Below are 21,635 nucleotides of genomic sequence, written 5' to 3' on the forward strand. Positions count from 1 at the left end.
CTTCACCATCAGTCTCCCTCATACTGCCTGCTGCTAGCACTCCTATCTAAAATCTGTCTCTTCAGTAATGTCTAATTATAACAGTACCTATGATCTACGAATATAAACTCTCTATATATGTATTTTTCCAGGTGTGCCTTTGTAATTGTTTATTTCAGTTTTTGTACTAGATGTAGTTTGACATGCCTACTAAAACATATGAATGTAAAATAAGTAGAATGCCTGGTTAGATGTAAGAGAGGGCCTGATGGCCCTAATCTTGCCAGGTTAAATAAATCAATAAATAAATAAATACATAAATAAATATAGAAAAATGTGAAGTTGTTACATATACATGGGCTGAATAAAAAGTAGTGGCAACACTGTTATAGTTCATACGAGAGTTTGTTTTCAGTCGTTCACCGTGTCACATGCTCTCAATATAATCGCCCGCATCTCGATCACCTTCCCCCACAGAGATCGAAGGTGTGGTATAACGTCAGTACGTCCATCTCCGTCCGTGTCTCGCAAGAGCCGCCCTCTGGTACGGCGGCACGGATGCTGCAGTACATGCTAAGAAGAGGTCCCTTCATTTTAGCGAACAGGTCGTAATCGCACAGGCTCTTGTCGGGTGAATACGGTGGATCCACCCCCACGTACGCAGAAGCTGCTGCACGGGGTTCGCCGCGTCTTATCGTGCATTGTGATGAAGGATGACGGGATGCATTATCAGAAGGCATGCCGCCACTTTCTTCTCAGTGTGGGACGAAGATGATGTCGGAAGAAATTGCATTAGTAAGCTGCAGCGACCGTCTGTTAGGGCGCTTGAACTGGCTTCCCGCTCTTTCAGACAGTACACACTGCAGATGGTTCAAACACAGCCGTCGCCCGCTCAGTGCGCTACACCAATTGTCCTGCTGCCAGCTGCAGGCCATTTGATGCACATCCTTCATGTTATGGTAGTGTTGCCACTACTTTTTATCCAATCCTGGTATTAAGACATTGGGTTCCCAAGGTGTTGCTTTACTGAGAATGCCGTTTACATAAAAGCATTAAATAATAAAATAGCGCTGGTTGGTACTTTCTGCGACCTATCTAAGGCATTTGACTGAGTGAATCACAGTATTATTCTCCTAGATCAAATGAGGTTTCATGGAATTGATGGCGTAGCCAAACGATGGATAAAGTCATATCTAACCAAAAGAAAGTAGGAAGTTATACTTAGTAATCCAGCCAATATAGTCTGTGGACATGAATCTAATTGGAGAAATCACATATGGTGTTCCCCAAGGCTCAGTCTTAGGTCCACTATTGTGTCTCAAATATATAAACGATCTCACACCATACAACAAGCAGAATTAGTTCTTGAAAGTTTGAAAGTATCACTGACTGATTTTCTGCGAATGGCCTCACCCTCAATTTTAAAAAGAGACAACATATTCAGTTCTGCACTCTAGGGGTACTACACCAATGACAAGTGTAACACGTTGTGAGAAAACAAAAAATAGGGCAGAAACTTCAAAGTACCATTGACTGGTTTTCTGCAAACAGTCTCACCCTCAATTAAAAAAAAATATATAACGTATTCAGTTCTGCACATCTAGGGGTGCAACACCAATGATAAGTGTAAGACATGGTGAGGAAACAATACATAGGGTAGAAACTTAAAGGTATCATTGACTGGTGTTCTCCAAACAGTCACACCCTCAATTTTAAAAAGACATAACGTCTTCAGTTCTGCACATCTAAGGGTACTACACCAATGATAAGTGTAACATATGATGACTAAATAATAAATAGGGTAGAAACATAAAAATTCTTAGGTTTCCACATTGATGAGAATTTAAATTGAAAATATCACTTTTTGAGCTCTTAAAACAACTCAGTTTAGCCACATTTGCACTTAGAATCATTGCACATCTTCGGGAGAGCCAACAGTAAGTTGAAATATTCTGCATATTTTCATTCAATGATGTTACATGGAATAATGTTGTGGGATAACTCGTCTCTAAGAAAGAAAGTCTCCATTGCACAAAAAGTGCTGCAAGAATAATGCGTGGTGCTCACCCACGATCATCTTGTAGCCATCTGTTTAAGGGGTTGAGCATTCTGACTGAGCTTCACAGTATCAACATTTATTCCCTCTTGAAGTGACACTGGACTCGCATTCGGGAGGACGACGGTTCAATCCCGCGTCCGGCCATCCTGATTTAGGTTTTCCGTGATTTCCCTAAATCACTCCAGGCAAATGCCGGGATGGTTCCTCTGAAAGGGCACGGCCGACTTCCTTCCCCATCCTTCCCTAATCCGATGAGACCGATGACCACGCTGTCTGGTCTCCTTCCCCAAACCAACCAACCAACCAACCTCTTGAAGTATGATCTAAATAGTCCAGTACAATTACAATATCAGAAGAAAAAATGACATTCATAACTTCACATTAAGGTTATCTTCAGCACAGCAAAATAGAACTTGAAAACAAACAGAGGAAGTTTCTCCTTGACAACTCCTGCTATTCCATAGAAAAATGCTACATACTGCTACCTGTAGGGACCGTAAAGATACAGTTAGACTAAAAAAAAAATGTGTATAATCTGCAAGGCATGAGACTGTGTGCGTGCGTGTGTGAATGTGTGTGTGTGTGTGTGTGTGTGTGTGTGTGTGTGTGTGTGTGTGTGTGTGGAGATGACCTGTTTTGCGGGTACCACGCTTGTCCCGCTGTTAGCGACAGACGACTGTTCAGGCCAGGTGGTGAGCTCCGAGGTGCTGATGGCCAGCGAGAGCGGCTGCCCCATCGAGGTGCACCACATCGAGGTGGAGAAGTGCGACGAGATGTACGACCGCGAGTGCGAGGGCGGCAAGTCAATCCCCTTCCACCGCGCCGGCTACGACCGCCGCACCGGCACCAGCCCCAACAGCCCCAGGGAGCAGGTACGTCTCACGGCCACAGCCCACTCCTCGAAACAAAAGTTACCACAAAGAACATGCAGTCTCGTAGCACTCGTCCTGCTTCTACACTTCGTAGCTTCACCGTTTTTATTGGATGCTAATTTACACTACCGGCCATTAAAATTGCTGCACCACGAAGATTACGTGCAACAGACGCCAAATTTAACCGACAGGAAGAAGATGCTGTGATATGCAAATGATTAGTTTTTCAGAGCATTCACACAAGGTTGGTGCCGGTGGCGACACCTACAACGTGCTGACATGAGGAAAGTTTCCAACCGACTTCTAATACACAAACAGCAGTTGATCGGCGTTGCCTGGTGAAACGTTATTGTCATGCCTCGTGTAAGGAGGAGAAATGCGTACCATCACGTTTCCGACATTGATAAAGGTCGGATTGTAGCCTATCGCGATTGCGGTTTATCGTACTGCGACATTGCTGCTCGCGTTGGTCGAGATCCAATGACTGTTAGCAGAATATGAAATCGGTGGGTTCAGGAGGGTAATACGGAACGCCGTGCTGGATCCCAACGGCCTCGTATCACTAGCAGTCGAGATGACAGGCATCTTATCCGCATGGCTGTAACGGATCGTGCAGCCACTTCTCGATCCCTAAGTCAACAGATGGGGACGTTTGCAAGACAACAACCATCTGCACGAACAGTTCGACGACGTTTACAGCAGCATGGACTATCAGCTCGGAGACCATGGCTGCGATTACCCTTGACGCTGCATCACAGACAGGAACGCCTGCGATGGTGTACTCAAGGACGAACCTGGGTGCACGAATGGCAAAACGTCATTTTTTCGGATGAATCCAGGTTCTGTTTACAGCATCATGATGGTCACAACCGTGTTTGGCGACATCGCAGTGAACGCACATTAGAAGAGTGTATTCGTCATCGCCATACTAGCGTATCAGCCGGCGGGATGGTATGGGGTGCCATTGGTTACACGTCTCGGTCACCTCCTGTTCGCACTGACGGCACTTTGAACAGTGGACGTTACATTTCAGATGTGTTACGACCCGTGGCTCTACCTTTCATTCGATCCCAGCGAAACCCTACATTTCAGCAGGATCATGCACAACCGCATGTTGCAGGTCCTGTACTGGCCTTTCTGGATACAGAAAATGTTCGACTGTTGCCCTGGCTAGCACATTCTCCAGATCTCTCACCAATTGAAAACGTCTGGTCAATGGTGGCCGAGCAACTGGCTCGTCACAGTACGCCAGTCACTACTCTTGATGAAGTGTGGTATCGTGTTGAAGCTCCATGGGCAGCTGTACCTGTACACGCCATCCAAGCTGTGTTTGACTCAATGCCCAGGCGTATCAAGGCCGTTATTACAGCCAGAGGTGGTTGTTCTGGGTACTGATTTCTCAGTATCTATGCACCCAAATTGCGTGAAAATGTAATCACATGTCACTTCTAGTATAATATATTTGTCCAATGAATATCCGTTTGTCATCTGCATTTCTTCTTGGTGTAGCAATTTTAATGGCCAGTAGTGTATAACATAAGGTTACAGCGATCTTGCTGGCCTGACTAGACCAGATGCTGAAAAGAGCGTTATGCTACGGGTCAGTATAGGTACTTAAATGATTGTCAGTATTGCGATGTAATGATTTGAGTTCCCTTGGTTTATAGCACTTTATTATGAGATAACATAGTCGCGAAACATGTGATACATATATCACACATTCGACAAGTGGTACGTAATATTCTCAGTACAGATTTATGAGACAGTTCTACGACGGCTTCACAACAGATAATCTATGATACTTGCTATGTGATACTCTTTGTAAATCAGAAGGCTATTTGTTACACATATCGTCCTGGGCTTTCTGTTATCTATACAAGATCCCTGAAAGAGGTACTTGCAGTAACTGTGTTGTTGTTTTACAGTTATGTCTGCTATAATCTTATCTTTGTTTGTCATAGGCTTCATAATAGCAAATAGTGAGATGATGGAATAAATATGATCCCAGTATAAATTCACGATTATAAATTCGGGTTGTTACGTATCACCTGATTATTTTCTTGTTTTCTTGCATGTACAGCGTAGTTGTCTTTCTTACTCGGCAGTAACATAATTATTGCAAAACTTTTTTGACAGTTTACTGTGTTAGCAGCATCTCAACGTTCCCACTGTTACTACTGACGCTGTTGTTTTAATTCATCCCATTATGTGTTTGTGTAATGTGTAAGGAAGCCCGCCCGGTTGGCCGTGGGGTCTATTGCGCGGCTTTCCGGGCGGGAAGGAGCGCCCGGCGGATTTGTGTCGAGGTCCGGTGAACCGGCCAGTCTGTGGATGGTTTTTAGGCGGTTGTCCATCTGCCTCGGCGAATGCGGGCTGGTTCCCCTTATTCCGCCCCTGTTACACTGTGTCGGCGATTTCTGTGCAAACAAGTTCTCCACGTACGCGTACACCACCATTACTCTACCACGCAAACATAGAGGTTACACTCGTCTGGTGTGAGACGTTCCCTGGGGGATTCACCGGGGAGCGAACCGCACAATAACCCTAGGTTTGGTGTGGGGTGGCGGAGGGGTGAAGTAGAGTGCGGTAGTCGTCGTGGGGTTGTGGACCACTGCGGCTGCGGCGTGGAAGGAGCCTCTCCGTCGTTTCTAGGTCCCCGGTTAACATATAATACAATACAAAACAATGTGTAAGTATCCTTACGTATATGTATGTATTTTTTCGCATATAAGAAAGATTAGAAGTAGTTGTCATTGTAGGACTCTATGTCAAGTTAGAAGAGCATATCAATTCACGCGAAGGACTCGATAGTCAAATCACTGTCCTGTGTACCAGTGCACACGTACGGTTTCTAGTTCGCTGCCTTCAGCCTTGCCTTACTATTTGTGTTACAATGGCGTCTGTACTAATTGTATCATGAGCTTATACGACTCAATGCGTTTTGATATGTGCCACAGCGTTTCACAAGGTCGCACGTACTTGTGAGTGCTGCCATCTTATGAAATATTATTAATACTTTTATTTTACAGTGATTGATATGTTCACTGATAAGGCTAAACATTATGCCCACTGCTCACCGCGAGCTTGAATGCCACCTATTGGTGCTGCGAAGACGAGGCGCGGTAAGGAAATTACGTAACCGGAACAGACACGAATGTGGAACCATTCTAGCGACGATAAAGGTCATATATAGGGCAATCCATCGACCTTACCCTGTTTCAAGACGGGCAAATTATTATGGACGAGTATCTCGGAAACACCAAAGGTGGTTGACTTTTCGCGTATTGCTGTTGTGAAGATCTATGGCAAGTGGTCGAAGGACGGTGAACATACTATTAGGCGACAAGCTGAAGGACGCCCATCCCTCATCAAAGAACTTGGAGGTTAGAGGCTTGCCCCCTCTGTAAAGCAGAATAGGCGATCTGTGGCATATCTGAAGACAAGAGTGTAATGTTGCTGCTAGCACACGAGTTTCAGCGCACTCCGTTCATTGCACACTGTTGAACTCCGCACCAGACGATCGCTACGTGGCCCTGCGTTAATGAAAACGTGTCACCTGGTTGGATGCAACATGTTTCTTGTTACAGCAGGCTGAGGGCCGGATAAGCCGTCATCCAGGCAAACGCCCGCTCTAAACATTCTCCCTGCCACGGACGCATGCCGGTGGCGGCAGTGTTCTGCTATGGAGGACGTTCTCCTCGGCTTCCATGGGACCTGCAGCAGTAACCGAAGACAAATTTGCGGATGTGGACTATATGAACATTACGGCATACGACCTGCATCGCTTTATGCTTGACGTCTTGCCCGAATATGAAGGGCCAGAATTGTGCTGAAGCGGTTTGGGGAGCATGATATTGAACTAACGACGATGTCTTGGCTAAAATATATGGCCGATCTGATCCTTATAGAACAAACCTGGGACGCTAACTGGTGCCATCTCCGCGTCAGTAAACCAGCGGTCCACAATTTACTGTTGTTGCGTGTGTGTGCGTAGATATTTGGTGTCACATTCCTCCGGTAACCGTTGCGTGACGTTTGCGTAGACATTTTGTGTAATATTCCTCCGGAAGCCTACAAAGTATTTGTCGAATCCAAACCAGGCACCATCACTGTTGTATTGCGTTCCTGAGGTGGAGCAATACTCTATTAAGCAAATCGTCTTAATGTATTGGCTCATAACAGCATTTCGAAATTGATTCGCACTTTCCGAACCGGACTGTCATCAGCTGTTTTTGACGAATGAATAACAGTACCGGACCGGTACTCGAATTTGGATTTCCCAATCATCACTACAGGTCGTCTTAACCAATTCGGCTATGCTAGCACATTTACAGAAACGACGCAAACTTGTGTAAGACAACAAAAGGCGCACCACGGAAGATTTATCTGAATGGGGCGGAAATCGTTACATGTGATTTACATACACGAACATATGATTACAATTTCAGAAAGAGTGGATGATTTATTCAAGAGAAAGAGCTTGGCAAAATGAGCAAGTCAATAACGCCTTGTACCACCTCTGGTTCTCATACAACCAGATATACAGTTTCGAAATTAATTGATAAAGTTCTTGGCTGTCCTCCTGAGAGATATCATGCCAAGTTCTGTCCAACTGGCGCGTTAGATCGTCAAAATCCCGAGCTGGTTGGAGAGCTCTGCCCATAATACTCCAAATATTCTCATTTTGTGAGAGATCCGGCGACCTTGCTGGCCAAGGTAGGGTTTGGCAACCATGAAGACGAGCAGAAGAAACTCTCGCCGTGCGCGGGCGGGTATTATCTTGCTGAAATGTAAGCCCAAGATGACTTCCCATGAGGGGCAACAAAACGGAGCGCAGAATTTCATCGACGCACAGCTGTGCTATAAGGGTGCTGCGGATGACAACCAACTGGGTCCTGATATGTAGAGAAATGGCAACCCAGACCATCACTCCCTGTTATCGAGCTGTATTGCGGGCGACACTCAGGTTGGTATCTCACTGCTGTCAGGGGCGCCTCCGGACAAGTCATCGCCTTTCACCGGGACTCAGTTCAAATCATCACTAAAGGCAGTTCTGCTCTAGTCAGTGAGATTGCAGGCCATGCTACAAATATACATATTTCACTTCTTCTTGCCAATATGAAAATGAACCTGAAAATGATCGAAAATAATGGAATGCAAGAAATATTTCATAAGTGATGCAGTTACTTTCTGTTATTGTGCAGTCAAGTTATTCTACACTTTCCCTAACGGATAACCTCAAACAATTCTTTTTGTGACTCAAGGGCCCTTAATTTTCCATTAAAAATAGTTCCTTTACGTAGATCAAGTGATGGAAACAGGCCGTGTTTTCTTTTCTGTGTTAGCGGCGCTCACTGTACTGCTGCAGCAACAACATCTGTGCCATTCAAGATTGTATCTGCCCTCACGTTCCCAGTTGACATGAGAACTCAATTCGCCTTTCAGAATTTTTAAAACCCTTTTCATTTTTCCGGGCAATTTTTCTGTGGTTTGGGACATTTTGTTTAGTAGAACAGAAAAATCAGTTCAGAGAAACCAAGCGACACGACGAGAGCAAATCACAACAGTTACTTATGTGCCAGCTATTGTGGTCTGCATCTGATTACGGCACCTGGGGCGTGAGGACACAGAGCGATTCGACAGTAGTGAAGAAAACGTGCGGCTAGGATCCTCTGACTGGTATGAGATAATCAGTTAGCTGTCAGTCACGCCATTTTTCTGACCAGGGTATAACTACTGCAGTAACGGACATGCGCATTACTTTCTTTGTAGCTGCTGACAATTTCTTTTTTTAATAGACATCATATTCACATTGTCCGTAGAATATATTTATTTTGGCAGCTGCAATTGGTAAACTGCAAAACTTATAAAAATAAAGAATTTATACGTGGTGATTGATCTGCCCCTATGCAACCCACAACGCCTTCAAAAACATGGACGAGACTTTCATACTCTTTCGCTCGCTAAACGTAAAACCATTAGTGCTACAGAAAAAAATGAATAGAACTTCTCTGTAGGAAATTTAATGTACAAAATGTTACTACACTAAAATTTCCTACACAGAGGTCCTGCGCATTTTTCTCTGGGACTAATAGTTGGAATGTAGCAAGCTTGAGAATATGAAAATCTTGGATGCGGTATTTGAAAGTGTTGGAGGTTGCATAAAATCCATGGGTAAGGGCAGCTGAATCACCCAATATACAGAACGGTACGAATATGCCGTGTACACTTCCGTACATTTCAAAAATGACAGAAATAATACATCACCACTGTGCTTCAGCACATGCAGAACTTCAATAATTCTGCAACATTGCACATGCCATAGTGGTGCCTGAGACTTTTAAGTGAAAGGACACAGTGACATTAAACTAACTTGTTTAATGTTGCTGTACGCTTACAGTTAAACGGCTCAGACACGACTATGGTGTGTGTGTACTTGTCGAAGGACGTTTGAAGACTGACATGTGCTGAAGCAACTTGTTGTCTTTGCAATTTTTGTAATTTACTTTTGCATTATACCACTAGACAACGGCCTTAATGTTGAAATTCCAATAGTGGAAACAAATAATTTATACAGTCAGTGGCGAATATGTCTTTTACGAAATTCTACACGAGTGTGAACCCCAATCATGACACGTTAATCAATTTCTTTGGTAGTCGCAACGACAAGAGTGACGGTGCGTCGCGGCTCAATTTTAATTGCGCGCTCCAGTAAGACATTCGTCCCATTGGGTGAAGAAACTGAAGTGATAAAAAATAACAAGACAGCGTACGATTTTGGACCGATATTCACTTGTTTCGGGTCGTTGCCAATCTCAGCAACGCAGTGCACACTGGCCATTACTGTCACGATATTGTCTTTTCTTGGGTGTACTGAGTTTCGCTTCGTGTGTCGGTAACTCGACTTGTCACGGCTAAATTCAGTGCTATGTGCTACCAAAATCTGGGTTGATTGGGAGCAAGGAGAAGCTGTCGTTGCAGTTCGAGTGCCTTTTGTGTATCGATTGAGCTGGAGTACATCTGTCAACGCACCGAGTATTTCGAGGAGTGCGCGAATAATACGCTAGACGACGTGTGCTGTGCTTGCAGACGAACCGGATGACGGCGTGGATCGACGGCAGCTTCGTCTACAGCACGAGCGAGGCGTGGGTGAGCGCGATGCGCTCCTTCCAGAACGGCAGCTTCAAGACGGACGCCTCCGGCCGGCTGCCCATCCGGAACACGATGCGCGTGCCGCTCTTCAACTCGCCTGCGCCACACATGCTGCGCATGATGAGCCCCGAGCGCCTCTTCCGTAAGTACAAGCAGCCAGTCGGCACCGCGCGGCGCTCACGGCGACGTGGCGGACGCTGCGTACTTACTGACCCTCGTCCGCAGCTCGTGGTCTAGTGGCTAGCGTTGCTGCCCCTGGATCACGCGGTCCCGGGTTCGATTCCCTGCCGGTGCAAATGGTTCAAAGGGCTCTGAGCACTATGGGACTTAATATCTGAGGTCATCAGTCCCCTAGAACTTAGAACTACTTAAACCTAAGGACATCACACACATCCTTCCCCTAGGCAGGATTCGAACCTGCGACCGTAGCGGTCGCGCGGTTCCAGACTGAAGCGGCTAGAACCGTTCGGCCAGAACGGCCGGGCGATTCCCTGCCGGGTTGGTGTTTTTCTCTACCTGGGAACTGGATGTTTGTGTTGTCCTCATCATTTCATCATCATCATCATCATTCGTGAAAGTGGCTAGAATGGACTGTGTAAAAAATTGGACTCTGAAAAAATTGGGACTTTGTACGGGCGCTGATGACCGCGCAGTTGAGCGCCCCACAAACCAATCATCACATAATTACTGACCCTCAGAGACGAAAGTAATATACACTCAGGTGACAAAAGTCATGGGATAGCGCTACACGCGTACACAGGCGGCGGTAGTATTGCGTGCACAAGCTATAAAAGGGCAGTGTATTGACAGAGCTGTCATTTTCATTCAGCTGAAATATGTGAAAAGGTTTCTGACTTGATTATGGCTGCACAACGGGACTTAGTGGACTCTGAACGCGGAATGGTAGATGGAGCCAGACTCATTCTATTTCTGAAATCGTTAGGGAATTCAATACTCCGAGATCCACAGTGTCAAGAGTGTGCCAAGAATACCAAATTTCAGGCATTACCTTGCATCATGGACAATGCAGAGGCCAACGACCTTCACTTAACGACAGAGAGCAGCAGCGCTCGTGTACAGTTATCAGTGCTAACAGACAAGCAATACTGCATGACATAACCGCCGAAATCAATTCGTTAGAACAGGGCTTAGAAATTTGGCGTTAATGGGCTATGGCATCAGACGACCGACGCGAGTGCCTTTGCTAACAGCACGACATCGCCTCAGCGCCCCTTTTGGGCTCATGACGGCATTAGTTGGACCCTAAACAACTGGAAAACTGTGGCCTCGTGAGACGAGTCCAGATTTGAGTTGGTAAGAGCTGATGGTAAGGTTCTAGTGTGGCGCAGACCCAACGAAGCCGTAGAACCAAGTTGCCAACAAAGCACAGTGCGAACTGGTGGTGTCTCCATAATGGTGTGGGCTGGCTGTGCTTACACTGAATGGACTGCGTCCTCTCGTCCGACTGTGACGATCATTCACTGCAAATGGTTAGGTTCAATTACCTGGAGACCATCTGAAGCCATTCATGGTCTTCACATTCCCAAAAAACGACGGCATTTTCGTGGATGACAATCCACTGTGCCACAGAGCCCAATTGTTCGCAATTGGTCTGAAGAATATTCTGGGCAGTTCGAGCGAATGATTTGGCTACCCGGATCGCCCGACATGAATCCCATCGAACATTTATGGAACGTAGTCGAGAGGTCTGTTCGTGCACAGAATCCTGCAATGTTATGTATACCTATAGAGACTGCGTGGCTAAATATTTCTCAGGGCGCTTCCACCGACTTGTTAAGTCAGTGCCACGTCGAGGTGCTGCAGTATGCCGAACTAAAAGGAGGTTCAGCACGATATTGGGAGGTATCTCATGACTTCTGTCATTTGTCACCTCAGTATGAATAAAGGGCACTCAACTAATAACAAGACAGATGGAAAAAAGTAAGTAATCTGTTTATTAATCCAAAAATAATCGCCATATGTATTGCACTATGAGACAAGACGGGCAATGCCTACATGGAAAATGTTTGCGGTTGCCTACGTAACCATAATTGTACCTAGGCGTCCACGTCTTCGTCTGAAGCAAAGTAGTGACCACAAATGTCTTTCTTCAGGCCACTAAAATTATGGATATCGCATTGGGAGACACCGGACCCATAGGTTGCCAATGTTGTTTTGACTACGCTGTAGAAGTTTCACTGTAAAGCCCTTATACATCCTCCATACAGATCCGATCTCTCCACATGCGATTTCCGTAGTTTTGGTGCCGCCTAGAAAGAGATTCGTGGCCATCTATTTGCTTCGGATGGAAATGTGGACGCCTTGGTACAATCTCGGGTCCGTACGCAACCGCAAACTTTTCCCATGGAGGCATTGACCGTCTTGCCTCACGACCAGACACGTAAAACAATTTTGTTTGAGTCTGCTGTTGCCCAGTTGTACACTGTCTGGTCAAAAGTATGCGAGCACCTATTAGTGAACGTTTATGTTGGGTATGTGCACCCTTCGCCTTTTTTAGTGCTTGAACTCTACTGGGAACACTCCAGAGCGGTGTCTGAAAGTCTGTGGAAGAATGGCAGCCTATTCTTTCTCAAGAGCGGAGATCTGAGATGGTAGTAATGTTCGACACTGGGATCTCGGGCGAATAGACATTCTGACTTATCCCATAGTATAGGACAGGACAGGTCATTCCTTTTCAGGAATGTTATTGTCCACAAACCGTTCCCTCACAAACGCTGTTTTATAGCAGAGTACATTATCTTGCACATACAAGCATTCATAGTCTCCGGACTGTTTCTCTATTGTACGAATTACAATGTAAAATGTGATCAAATCAGTCTGAATTTAGCGTTCTCTTAAGCACAATAAGGGAACCACACCTTAACAACGAAAGACACCACTATACCACAATACCACCTCTTCTGTAATTCAGTGCTGATGGCACGTAACCTTCTCCAGGCATTAACCAAACCGAAACTGTTTAGGGACTGTTTGAAACAGAGGCTGAAACGCAGTAGTCAGCATCCTGCAGTTTAGTAGCTCTACGGATATAATTACCAAAACATGTATTCGCAATTGCGAATACAGCGAGACTCCAGCTGTATAATTTATTGGCGACACTTGAAAATTTGTGCCGGACCGGGACTCGAACTCGGATTTCCCCCTTTACTCGAGCGTTCCTCTTAACCACTTCGGCTAACCGAGCATGCTTCCCAGCCTAACCCAAAATTCCTTATGTCACCGTGAATTCAAGTCCTGCATTTCCACAATCACAAGATTCCCACACAGGAAAAGACTTGCTTATTGTTGTCACGACCTTTGCCTAGGCATGTAAATAATATACTATTTGCAGACATGCATGGAGGTTTGTAGGACATTGCAGAGTACACCGTTTTATAGAGACACTGCCAATGGCACATTCTAACACAAGAAAATAAACGAATCCCGAAGGAAATATCCTAATGGAACGAAAATTGCTAGATATGCTGTACATACACGGACAAAAAAAATAGTTACAATTTCAGAAAAAATTGATGGTTTATTGAAAAACAGCTTCGCAAATTTGTCAAGTCAATAACATGTTAGATTTCCCGCAATGTGTATTTCAACGGATTCTTTGATAATGGAGTCCCCAAAAAGTTTTTGCTGGGGCCAAAATCGAAGTTCTGTTGTACTCCATTGAATGTCCGTTAGAAATACAATGTTCCGCAACTGCAGACTTACTGGGTTGCCGTAGGCGAGTGCAACGTTGATGTTCTGAACAACGCTCTTCCAATGTACGCGTTGTCTGTCCTATATATAGGCCATACCACATTGATACGGTATTTTGTAAATTCCCTCCTTCCGTAATAACAAATCATCCTTCACTGATCCCAGCAAATCCGAAATCTTAGAAGACGGACGAAAAACCGCTTGAACATGAAAATTATTAAGAATCGTCGCTATCTTGAAGGAGATATTTCCAACGAAGGGAAGAAAAGCTAGGGACTTGGCTGGCTCGTTCTCCTCTTTATCCACTTCCCGGTTCCTGGTTCTAGTTGAGAAGGCCCTGTTAATTTGCCAGGTCGAGTATCCATTGTCTCTGAACACCGTCCTTAAATGAGCAAGATCCTTAGGCAAATTCTCTGCACAGGGCAAATACGGTGTCCACGGCATTCATGCAGTGATATGTCATTCCAGTTTTCGTGACATCGTAGAGATGACGGAACAGTAGAAAAAAAGCAAATGTCGGCAGCTTACTTGAGACGACAGATCATATAAGCGCCAAGAAATCTGAACAAATGCGAGGCTGTAATAATAAGGCGCTTGTTACTTAGTTCGTAGCCCCGCGGGATTAGCCGCGGCTGGTCCCGGCGGAAGTTCGAGTCCTCCCTCGGGCATGGGCGTATGTGTTTGTCCTTAGGATAATTTAGGTTAAGTAGTGTGTAAGCTTAGGGACTGATGACCTTAGCAGTTAAGTCCCATAAGATTTCACACACATTTGAACATTTTTGAACTTAGTTAGTATGTAGATCCGCTTGCTGAATTATAGAGCTACATGAGAGACCTTTCAATCAGTCGCTTCTGTATCTGTAACAGCCTCCTGTTTCAGTTTTAGAAGAAGCAAGTAAAACACGACACACCTTTCAAAGAGCCTCAGCACAACTGTTTAAGTACTTGCAAAATAAATTATATCGAAAAACGTGTGAATAAGCTAAAAAAATCCTCTCAGTCTTGAATAGCAAAATAAAACCAATACCATTACATGCAGCCGGCCGGAGTGGCCGAGCGGTTCTAGGCGTTTCAGTTTGGAACCGCGCTACCACTATGGTCGCAGGTTCGAATCTTGCCTCGGGCATGGATGTGAGTGATGTCCTTAGGTTGGTTAGGTTAAAGTTGTTTTAAGTTCTAGGGGACTGATGACCTTAGATGTGAAGTCCAACAGTGCTCAGAGCCATTTGAACCATTACATGTAACAACAGTTACAAAATGACACGCACTACAGATGGAACAATATAATTAAGTATTTATATTGTGATAAGCCTTGTTGTATCTAGAAGTGATGTATTTGGTGTACCCTTGCTTATGTACGGTAAAATGCCAGACTGCAGATAGTCTTCTCAAAAATCGCGTTCCAGACCACAGAAAACCTAACGCGGAATTTGATCGATCATTGACGTCTAGCAGCGCTGACAAATACGACACCGATCTCCTGTCCATCTGTAAAGAAATGAAGAGAACCATGCCTGTGCCCCATCCATGAAAACCGCAGGAAACGCACAGCCTGAATGACAGAGGATGACGTCCAGCCATGGGGTGCGGTATCGAAGGACAGATGGACACCTTTAACTGACCATGTCCAGCTCATGCACTCTTCGTGGTGCGTTTATCAAAGCATTAAATGCTTCAATATTTACATTTTGTCTTACATGCTAAATTAAATGCACTAACTGCAACAGGGACACAAATTGTGGAAGACTGCTTGCTCTTGCTTTTCTTATAAGAAGAACTAATGTGTCCAGTTACAAATTCAATAGTTTGCAAGTTCATTGGGATCAGTAGTAAACTCGTGTAGCCTTACAGCTCGACTTGTGTTGACCATCAATGAAACTTCGGTTACCTGTCACTGAAACCGTTATCGATCGCCACCATCCGGCAGCTTAATTGCGATATAAATCACGTACCGGCCAGTCTCACCGGCTTACTCTGCCACAGTTGTTTACAATCTTACGACATAGCCTTCGGACTGTGACGAAAAGTGAAACACATTCAGCTCAATAGCTACAAACAACACTTATTTATGATAGTGAGATCAGAGTCGTTCGTGATCTTTAGTCAGCAAGTGTCACATTCAGCCGCCTTTGTTGTATGGACATCACTGTCAACAATTTATCATTCAACGCTGGAAATGCCTCCACCATCTGTCTCTGCTTGTTTTGGCCTGATTCCTTCATTGTTCGTAAAGGTTTGTCCTGCCTGCATCCTGGAGTTCTTTACCAACTCTCCATTTAACTGCCGTATGTCCATTCATTTGATAACAATCACTACAACATCCTCATCTCTTGACTTTTCTCTTGGTGATTTATTTGCCTCCGAAATCCTTTCCTTCTTTAGATTATCTGTTCAGCATCTCAGTTTTGGAGTCGTATGCATACGTATGCCCCTCATCCCACTACTGTCAGTATAGAAAGATGTTCCGTTCCGAGCAAAAAGCAGTTTTGAAATCGGTATTTAAATCTTCTCAGAAGCTCCAAGCCACTTGTACCCAGTTCTGTACTTAGCTCCTCTATTATTTGTTGAATGTATGCAGTGAAGACCATTCTTTTCGATGGTCAAAGATCGTTCTAATAATATTCGTTGACAGTTCAGTGGTTCACGGTGTACCCACATGCAGAGACCATGCTTCCGGTGCACAAGTTTTGCAGAAGCATATTGAATACGCCATGTTTCTCTTCTCCCCCACATCACTCATCCAGATACGTATATAACGAATCGAAATGTAATAACAGCCAATACCTTCTTAGTTTTTCTTTAGCACCTTTGAAGAACGATGTGGCTGCCAACTTATTGCCGTGGTTGTTTCGACTACGCTGCAGAAGATTCGCTGGCTACGCCTAGCACGTCCTCCATACAGTCCTGATCTTTCCACACTTGATTTCCATATTTTTGGAGCCCTGAAGAAAGGCCGTGCGGGGTAGCCGCGCAGTCTTGTCATGATCCGGGCAGCTCCCCCCGTCGGAGATTCGAGTCCTCCCTCGGGCATGGGTGTGTCTGTGAGTGTCTGTTGTCCTTAGTGTAAGCTACATTAAGTAGTGCGTTAGCTTAGTGACCGATGACTTCAGCAGTATGGTCCCATAAGACCGTAACACATATTTCCAAATTTCCTGAAGAAAGCCATCCCTGGCCGTCGATTTGCTTCGGGCGAAGAGCTGCTCACCTGGACGTAATCACGGTTCCTTAGGGAACCACAAACGTTTTTCCATGAAGGCACTGACCGTCTTGTCTCACGGTAGGATAAATGTATTAACAGTAATAGCGATTACTTTTGAAATAATAAACACTTTACTTACTTCATTTTCATCTGTCTTGTTTTCATTCGACTGCCTCTTATATTTTTCAGCCAGGCATGTAATGGTAGATACATGTGAATAATTTCTACATTCACGTTTTTGATCGATTTTAATGTTGGTTGCTAACATTAGGAAAAACCTCACGAATTAAAGGAACAACCCTACTGAAAGCGTTTACCGAGCAGTTCTAGGCGCTTCAGTCTGGAACCGCGTGACCGCTACGGTCGCAGGTTCGAATCCTGCCTCGGGCATGGATGTGTGTGATGTCCTTAGGTTAGTTAGGTTTAATTAGTTCTAAGTTCTAGGCGACTTATGACCTCAGAAGTTGAGTCGCATAGTGCTCAGAGCCATTTGAACCATTTTTTTGAAAGCGTTTAGGAGCTTAAAGAACCTAACTATCTTGCAGTTTCAGTTCCAGTTGGGAATGGCGGCCTACAAATTGGTCTGCGCACACTTGCAACTAGTCAACATCCATTAAATGTTAAGGCTTTCTCCAAACTGACACTGAATTGACAAGTCTGTGTGGGGAGGCATGACGTCCGAGCCCTTTGCGAAAAACAGTTTTTGCCTCCCCCGCGCTTTACACGCTCTTGATAATAGGTGCTTTAGAGAGGCAGAGAAATCATCGACTTTCATTTCTGAAGATAATATCGGCATTCAAAATGCAGTCATTGTAATGAAATTTACATTTTCAAAGCCATATGAACACTAGTGAAAACTCATAACGCACTGTAATGAAATTTGGGCCATAAATTGTAGTTGGTGTGAATCCTCAATGAAATGCACAGCTACGCTCTTAATCGTAACCTGTAGATAACACAATGTGCTGTTTTGCTTTTGAGAACAAGCTACAGACAAGAGTCAGTGTAAATCCCATGTCACAAGGAGTACGATTTGCTGTAAGTTTGCAAGAGGGATTCCGTGACAGCTCCCAAGACTGCAACATTGATGCTAGGTGCTTTCCTGCAGGCGAGCATTTCATATTTTCGAGTGATAGATACTGTGCTATTTTCGTGGTAAGGTTCTTTGAATGCTACCTGCGCTGACCAACATGGTCTTGCTGTAGAGGCGACAGGTGGGATCTTAGCTTCACTGTGTCTTGTCATTATTGCGGATGGCTCCACAGTGAAGTAAAAACACATTTTTGCTTTAATTGATGTATAGTGGGAGGAGTATCTCTTACATACGGAGAAAATTCCAGTTACTGCTACAAACACCTGGACTTGAAGCAGATGTGATTCCACCAAACGGCTTACCGCAGAACTAAAGGGGCTTAAAGCGTTCAATTTAATTGGGCAGTTTCTGATGCGTGACGTCATGCATGAGTGATAGACTGTACGAATAACGGAGACAACTGCGCAGTTCAGATAGAATGTAAACTGCACAGTTCCCTCTAGCAATCGCAAAATTCACACAGTCTAGTAGTCGCCTGTCACCGTAACCTCGGCCAGTCCCAATTATGATCTCAACGAAAAATATGACGCACTTTTAGCCTTTAATTGAAGGCTAACGGAATCTTCCTGAACTTTGGGATGTGGAAGGTGTTTCATATTCGAAATGGAAGAGAGAGAGAGAGAGGGAGAGAGAGAGAGAGAGAGAGAGAGAGAGAGAGAGAGAAGGCGACCACATATGTGATTCTTATACAGGATAAAATTTTAGAAAGCATTCTTTCAATGGAAAGTGAACACCGATCGGTATAAAATATTAAAATTCGCTAAAACAGCCTCGATCGCAACAGACGTTTATTTTAGTTGGCGACCGGTTTCGGTCTATAATTTAGACCATCTTTACACCGTAAGCACTGCAGTACAGTAATAAATACATATTCACAGGGATTTCTATACAAAGAGATAGTAACATGGCTAAAAACATCTACAATAAAAGCTAAAATAATAACAAAATGAAATGTTATACCAATGATGGCAGCTGATGGCGAAGGACGGTGCAAGATCCGTGAGAACACGGACGTCAACTGCTGAACAAGGCAGCATTACTCGAGAACATATAGTGTAAACCACCCCCGCCCACACCATGAGCCGTACGGCGTCAGACACACAAAACCAATCAAATCGTGTGTTACTGCGTTTAAACAGATTATGATAGCATTTGTTGTGAACCACTATACATATAATATTTGTACATTTTCTGTATCTGTTTTTCTTGTAAATTTCAATTATGCCATTTAGTGTAACATACATCAAGTAATGCGTACATCATTGCTTGTCACTGATGCAGTGCCGTACGCGTGGCGGCGAGGGGGGAGGATCTTGTAGTATGCATTCTGGAGTAATGCTGCTTTATTCGTCAGTTGATGTCCGGACAGATGACTCCACCGCTAAATTGGAGGTTTATAGGTCTCATTTACTGCATGAGACAGCTTTAGTAGGTGGAACAGCCATCCCCACTGCCTTATAGCCGGCAGTCAGCCGCTGTCTAGCAAACTTATGACGAAACTTACTCCTTGTGACACGGGCCAGGCTAGAGATAGCAGTGTGGCTACCACGTGGGAGTAGAGTGTGACGCGTGTGTGCAGTGCTGGGAGACCCGCGCACCAACCAGAACCCGGCGCTGCTCACGTTCGGCATCCTGTTCTTCCGCTGGCACAACGTCGTGGCGCGCCGCGTGCAGCGCCAGCACCCCGACTGGCCCGACGAGGAGGTCTTCCAGCGCGCCCGCAGATACGTCGTCGCCACGCTACAGGTAAGCCTGCAGCGCGCCACAGCCTTCATTCCTACGTCAGTGGATTCCTGTGTGCTATACTCCTTGAACGGTCAAATATTTACTGAATAACCCCACCCATGTGATGGTTCCAGGATTCTGTACTCCACTGACGGCTTGTGGACACACAAATCTGTCTCTGTTGTGTGCACACTTATTGCACACGCAGAAGACTGTGGCACAAGCCTGTAACTGTGCTACTCGCTTCACTAAGTGCAGCTTCTTTTCGCTGTGGCACTAGGAAGGGGGTGGTGAAGGGCCCAACCCCCTATCTCCTTTTAGCCCCCCCCCCCCCACATAAGGATTGCCTATACTCATTTGATAGGAGACTGAGTGGACCTGGGAACTGTCCTGGAAGTGATGAGGAAAAATCCTCAGCGCTAGCTGCAACTGAACCCAGGACCTCCAAGACAGGTGTCTAGTGCTCTACCATCTAGACCACCGCCATGCAAAGCAGGCCAACACTATTCCAACACTACACACCCTCCATGGAGGGCAACCTTCATTTTGGCGTTTGGAAAATCGTTTCTTGTCCCTGACATGTAGGCTGCCCTACAAAGCAGGTTGATTCAACAGGCTTATAATTTCCTACACAATACACCGGTTGTGCATGGCAACCTATTTGCTAGGGGCTTGAAAAGCTCATTTTTGCACTATATCTGCTCCTATTACAGCTGGGACATTAAAAACTGCACAGTGTTTATACTCGTGAGGCCTGCTGGTTCTGTGCCACATTTGGTTGAAATCGATACCAGGGTTTTGGACGCTTTATATACATTTAATATCTAAAGATGTTGGAAAATGGGCAGGTTTTTAACTGTTGCAATATTTATGAGATGGATGAGCCAAAACATACATTAGATTTAAAGGTGTTAATTACATGAAATCCCCCTGTGGGACTTGAAATTTGGAGTCACTTGTGTTTGGTGGATAGAAAGAAGCCCATGTGCTAGCATATGACACCAGAACCTTCACAAACCAACTGTTTTAAGTCTGGCATCCTGTGTAAAATGGACTCTGGCGCAATCTGGACGTGAGAGCTAAGTGATAAAGCATTCCCAAGGTCTCAGAATTCAATGCATCTTAGAAACAGCTAGATCTAAACCGATAGTGAAGCTGCAGTAACAGCAAAACAGAACACAAGGAGAAAACATCTGTTTGGAAGGTAGGTTCTTGTAAGGATCTCACTGTCTGTAGAGTTTGCCTGAGTAGTATTACTCGTACCTTCAACCACAATAAAAGTAATTACAATGCAGCTTTTAATCAAGGATGGCATTTACTGGATACAACATATTGTTAGAAGTACTACATTGCTGTACTACATCCAATCCAACAGTAAGTAATAAAACGTTATTGCAGTCACTGTTCTCTTAACTTACATCCTCCATAGATAAGTAGCATTTGTAAGTTTTCTTCGTTGGTGTGCATTGTACTCGCATAAACCGTCAACAGAAGGCGTTTGACTGAATGTCCAGTGTGCATTTTGCTTGTTTCCATTTGTTTACTGTCAGTTGCAGCAAGTGGATGAGCTACATTACTCAGGTTACCTACAGTGCGTGCTAGCACAGGAGAGTCAAAGTCAATATTACGTTACGTAAGTTTTTAATAACGTCATGTTTGTAATTAAGGGTACGTTGTGATATGTTTGTTAAAGGGTGTTCAGGAGAGGAAGGGGATTACTGAATATAAAATATGTGGAACAGGAAGCGAAAAGGGAGCTCTTGATGGAGAAGTAAAATTTACAGTTCAAGCAAAAATTCTTCGATAATGTCTAAAATGTCTATTTTTTCCTTTTTGTATGTCGTA

General features: G+C 44.6%; 1 protein-coding gene across 1 annotated transcript in view; it reads left to right on the forward strand.

The window, feature by feature from the left end:
- The window catches only part of LOC126474174 (dual oxidase), a 547,064-nt gene that overhangs the window by 394,628 nt on the left and 130,801 nt on the right, over positions 1-21,635 (forward strand). The window contains exons 4-6 of the mRNA XM_050101634.1: positions 2,723-2,910; positions 10,000-10,204; positions 19,645-19,811. Of these exons, the coding sequence (XP_049957591.1) occupies positions 2,723-2,910; positions 10,000-10,204; positions 19,645-19,811 (560 nt within the window). The remainder of the gene's footprint in view (positions 1-2,722; positions 2,911-9,999; positions 10,205-19,644; positions 19,812-21,635) is intronic.

Source organism: Schistocerca serialis, chromosome 4 (assembly GCF_023864345.2).
Source record: "Schistocerca serialis cubense isolate TAMUIC-IGC-003099 chromosome 4, iqSchSeri2.2, whole genome shotgun sequence".
Lineage (NCBI taxonomy): Eukaryota > Metazoa > Arthropoda > Insecta > Orthoptera > Acrididae > Schistocerca > Schistocerca serialis.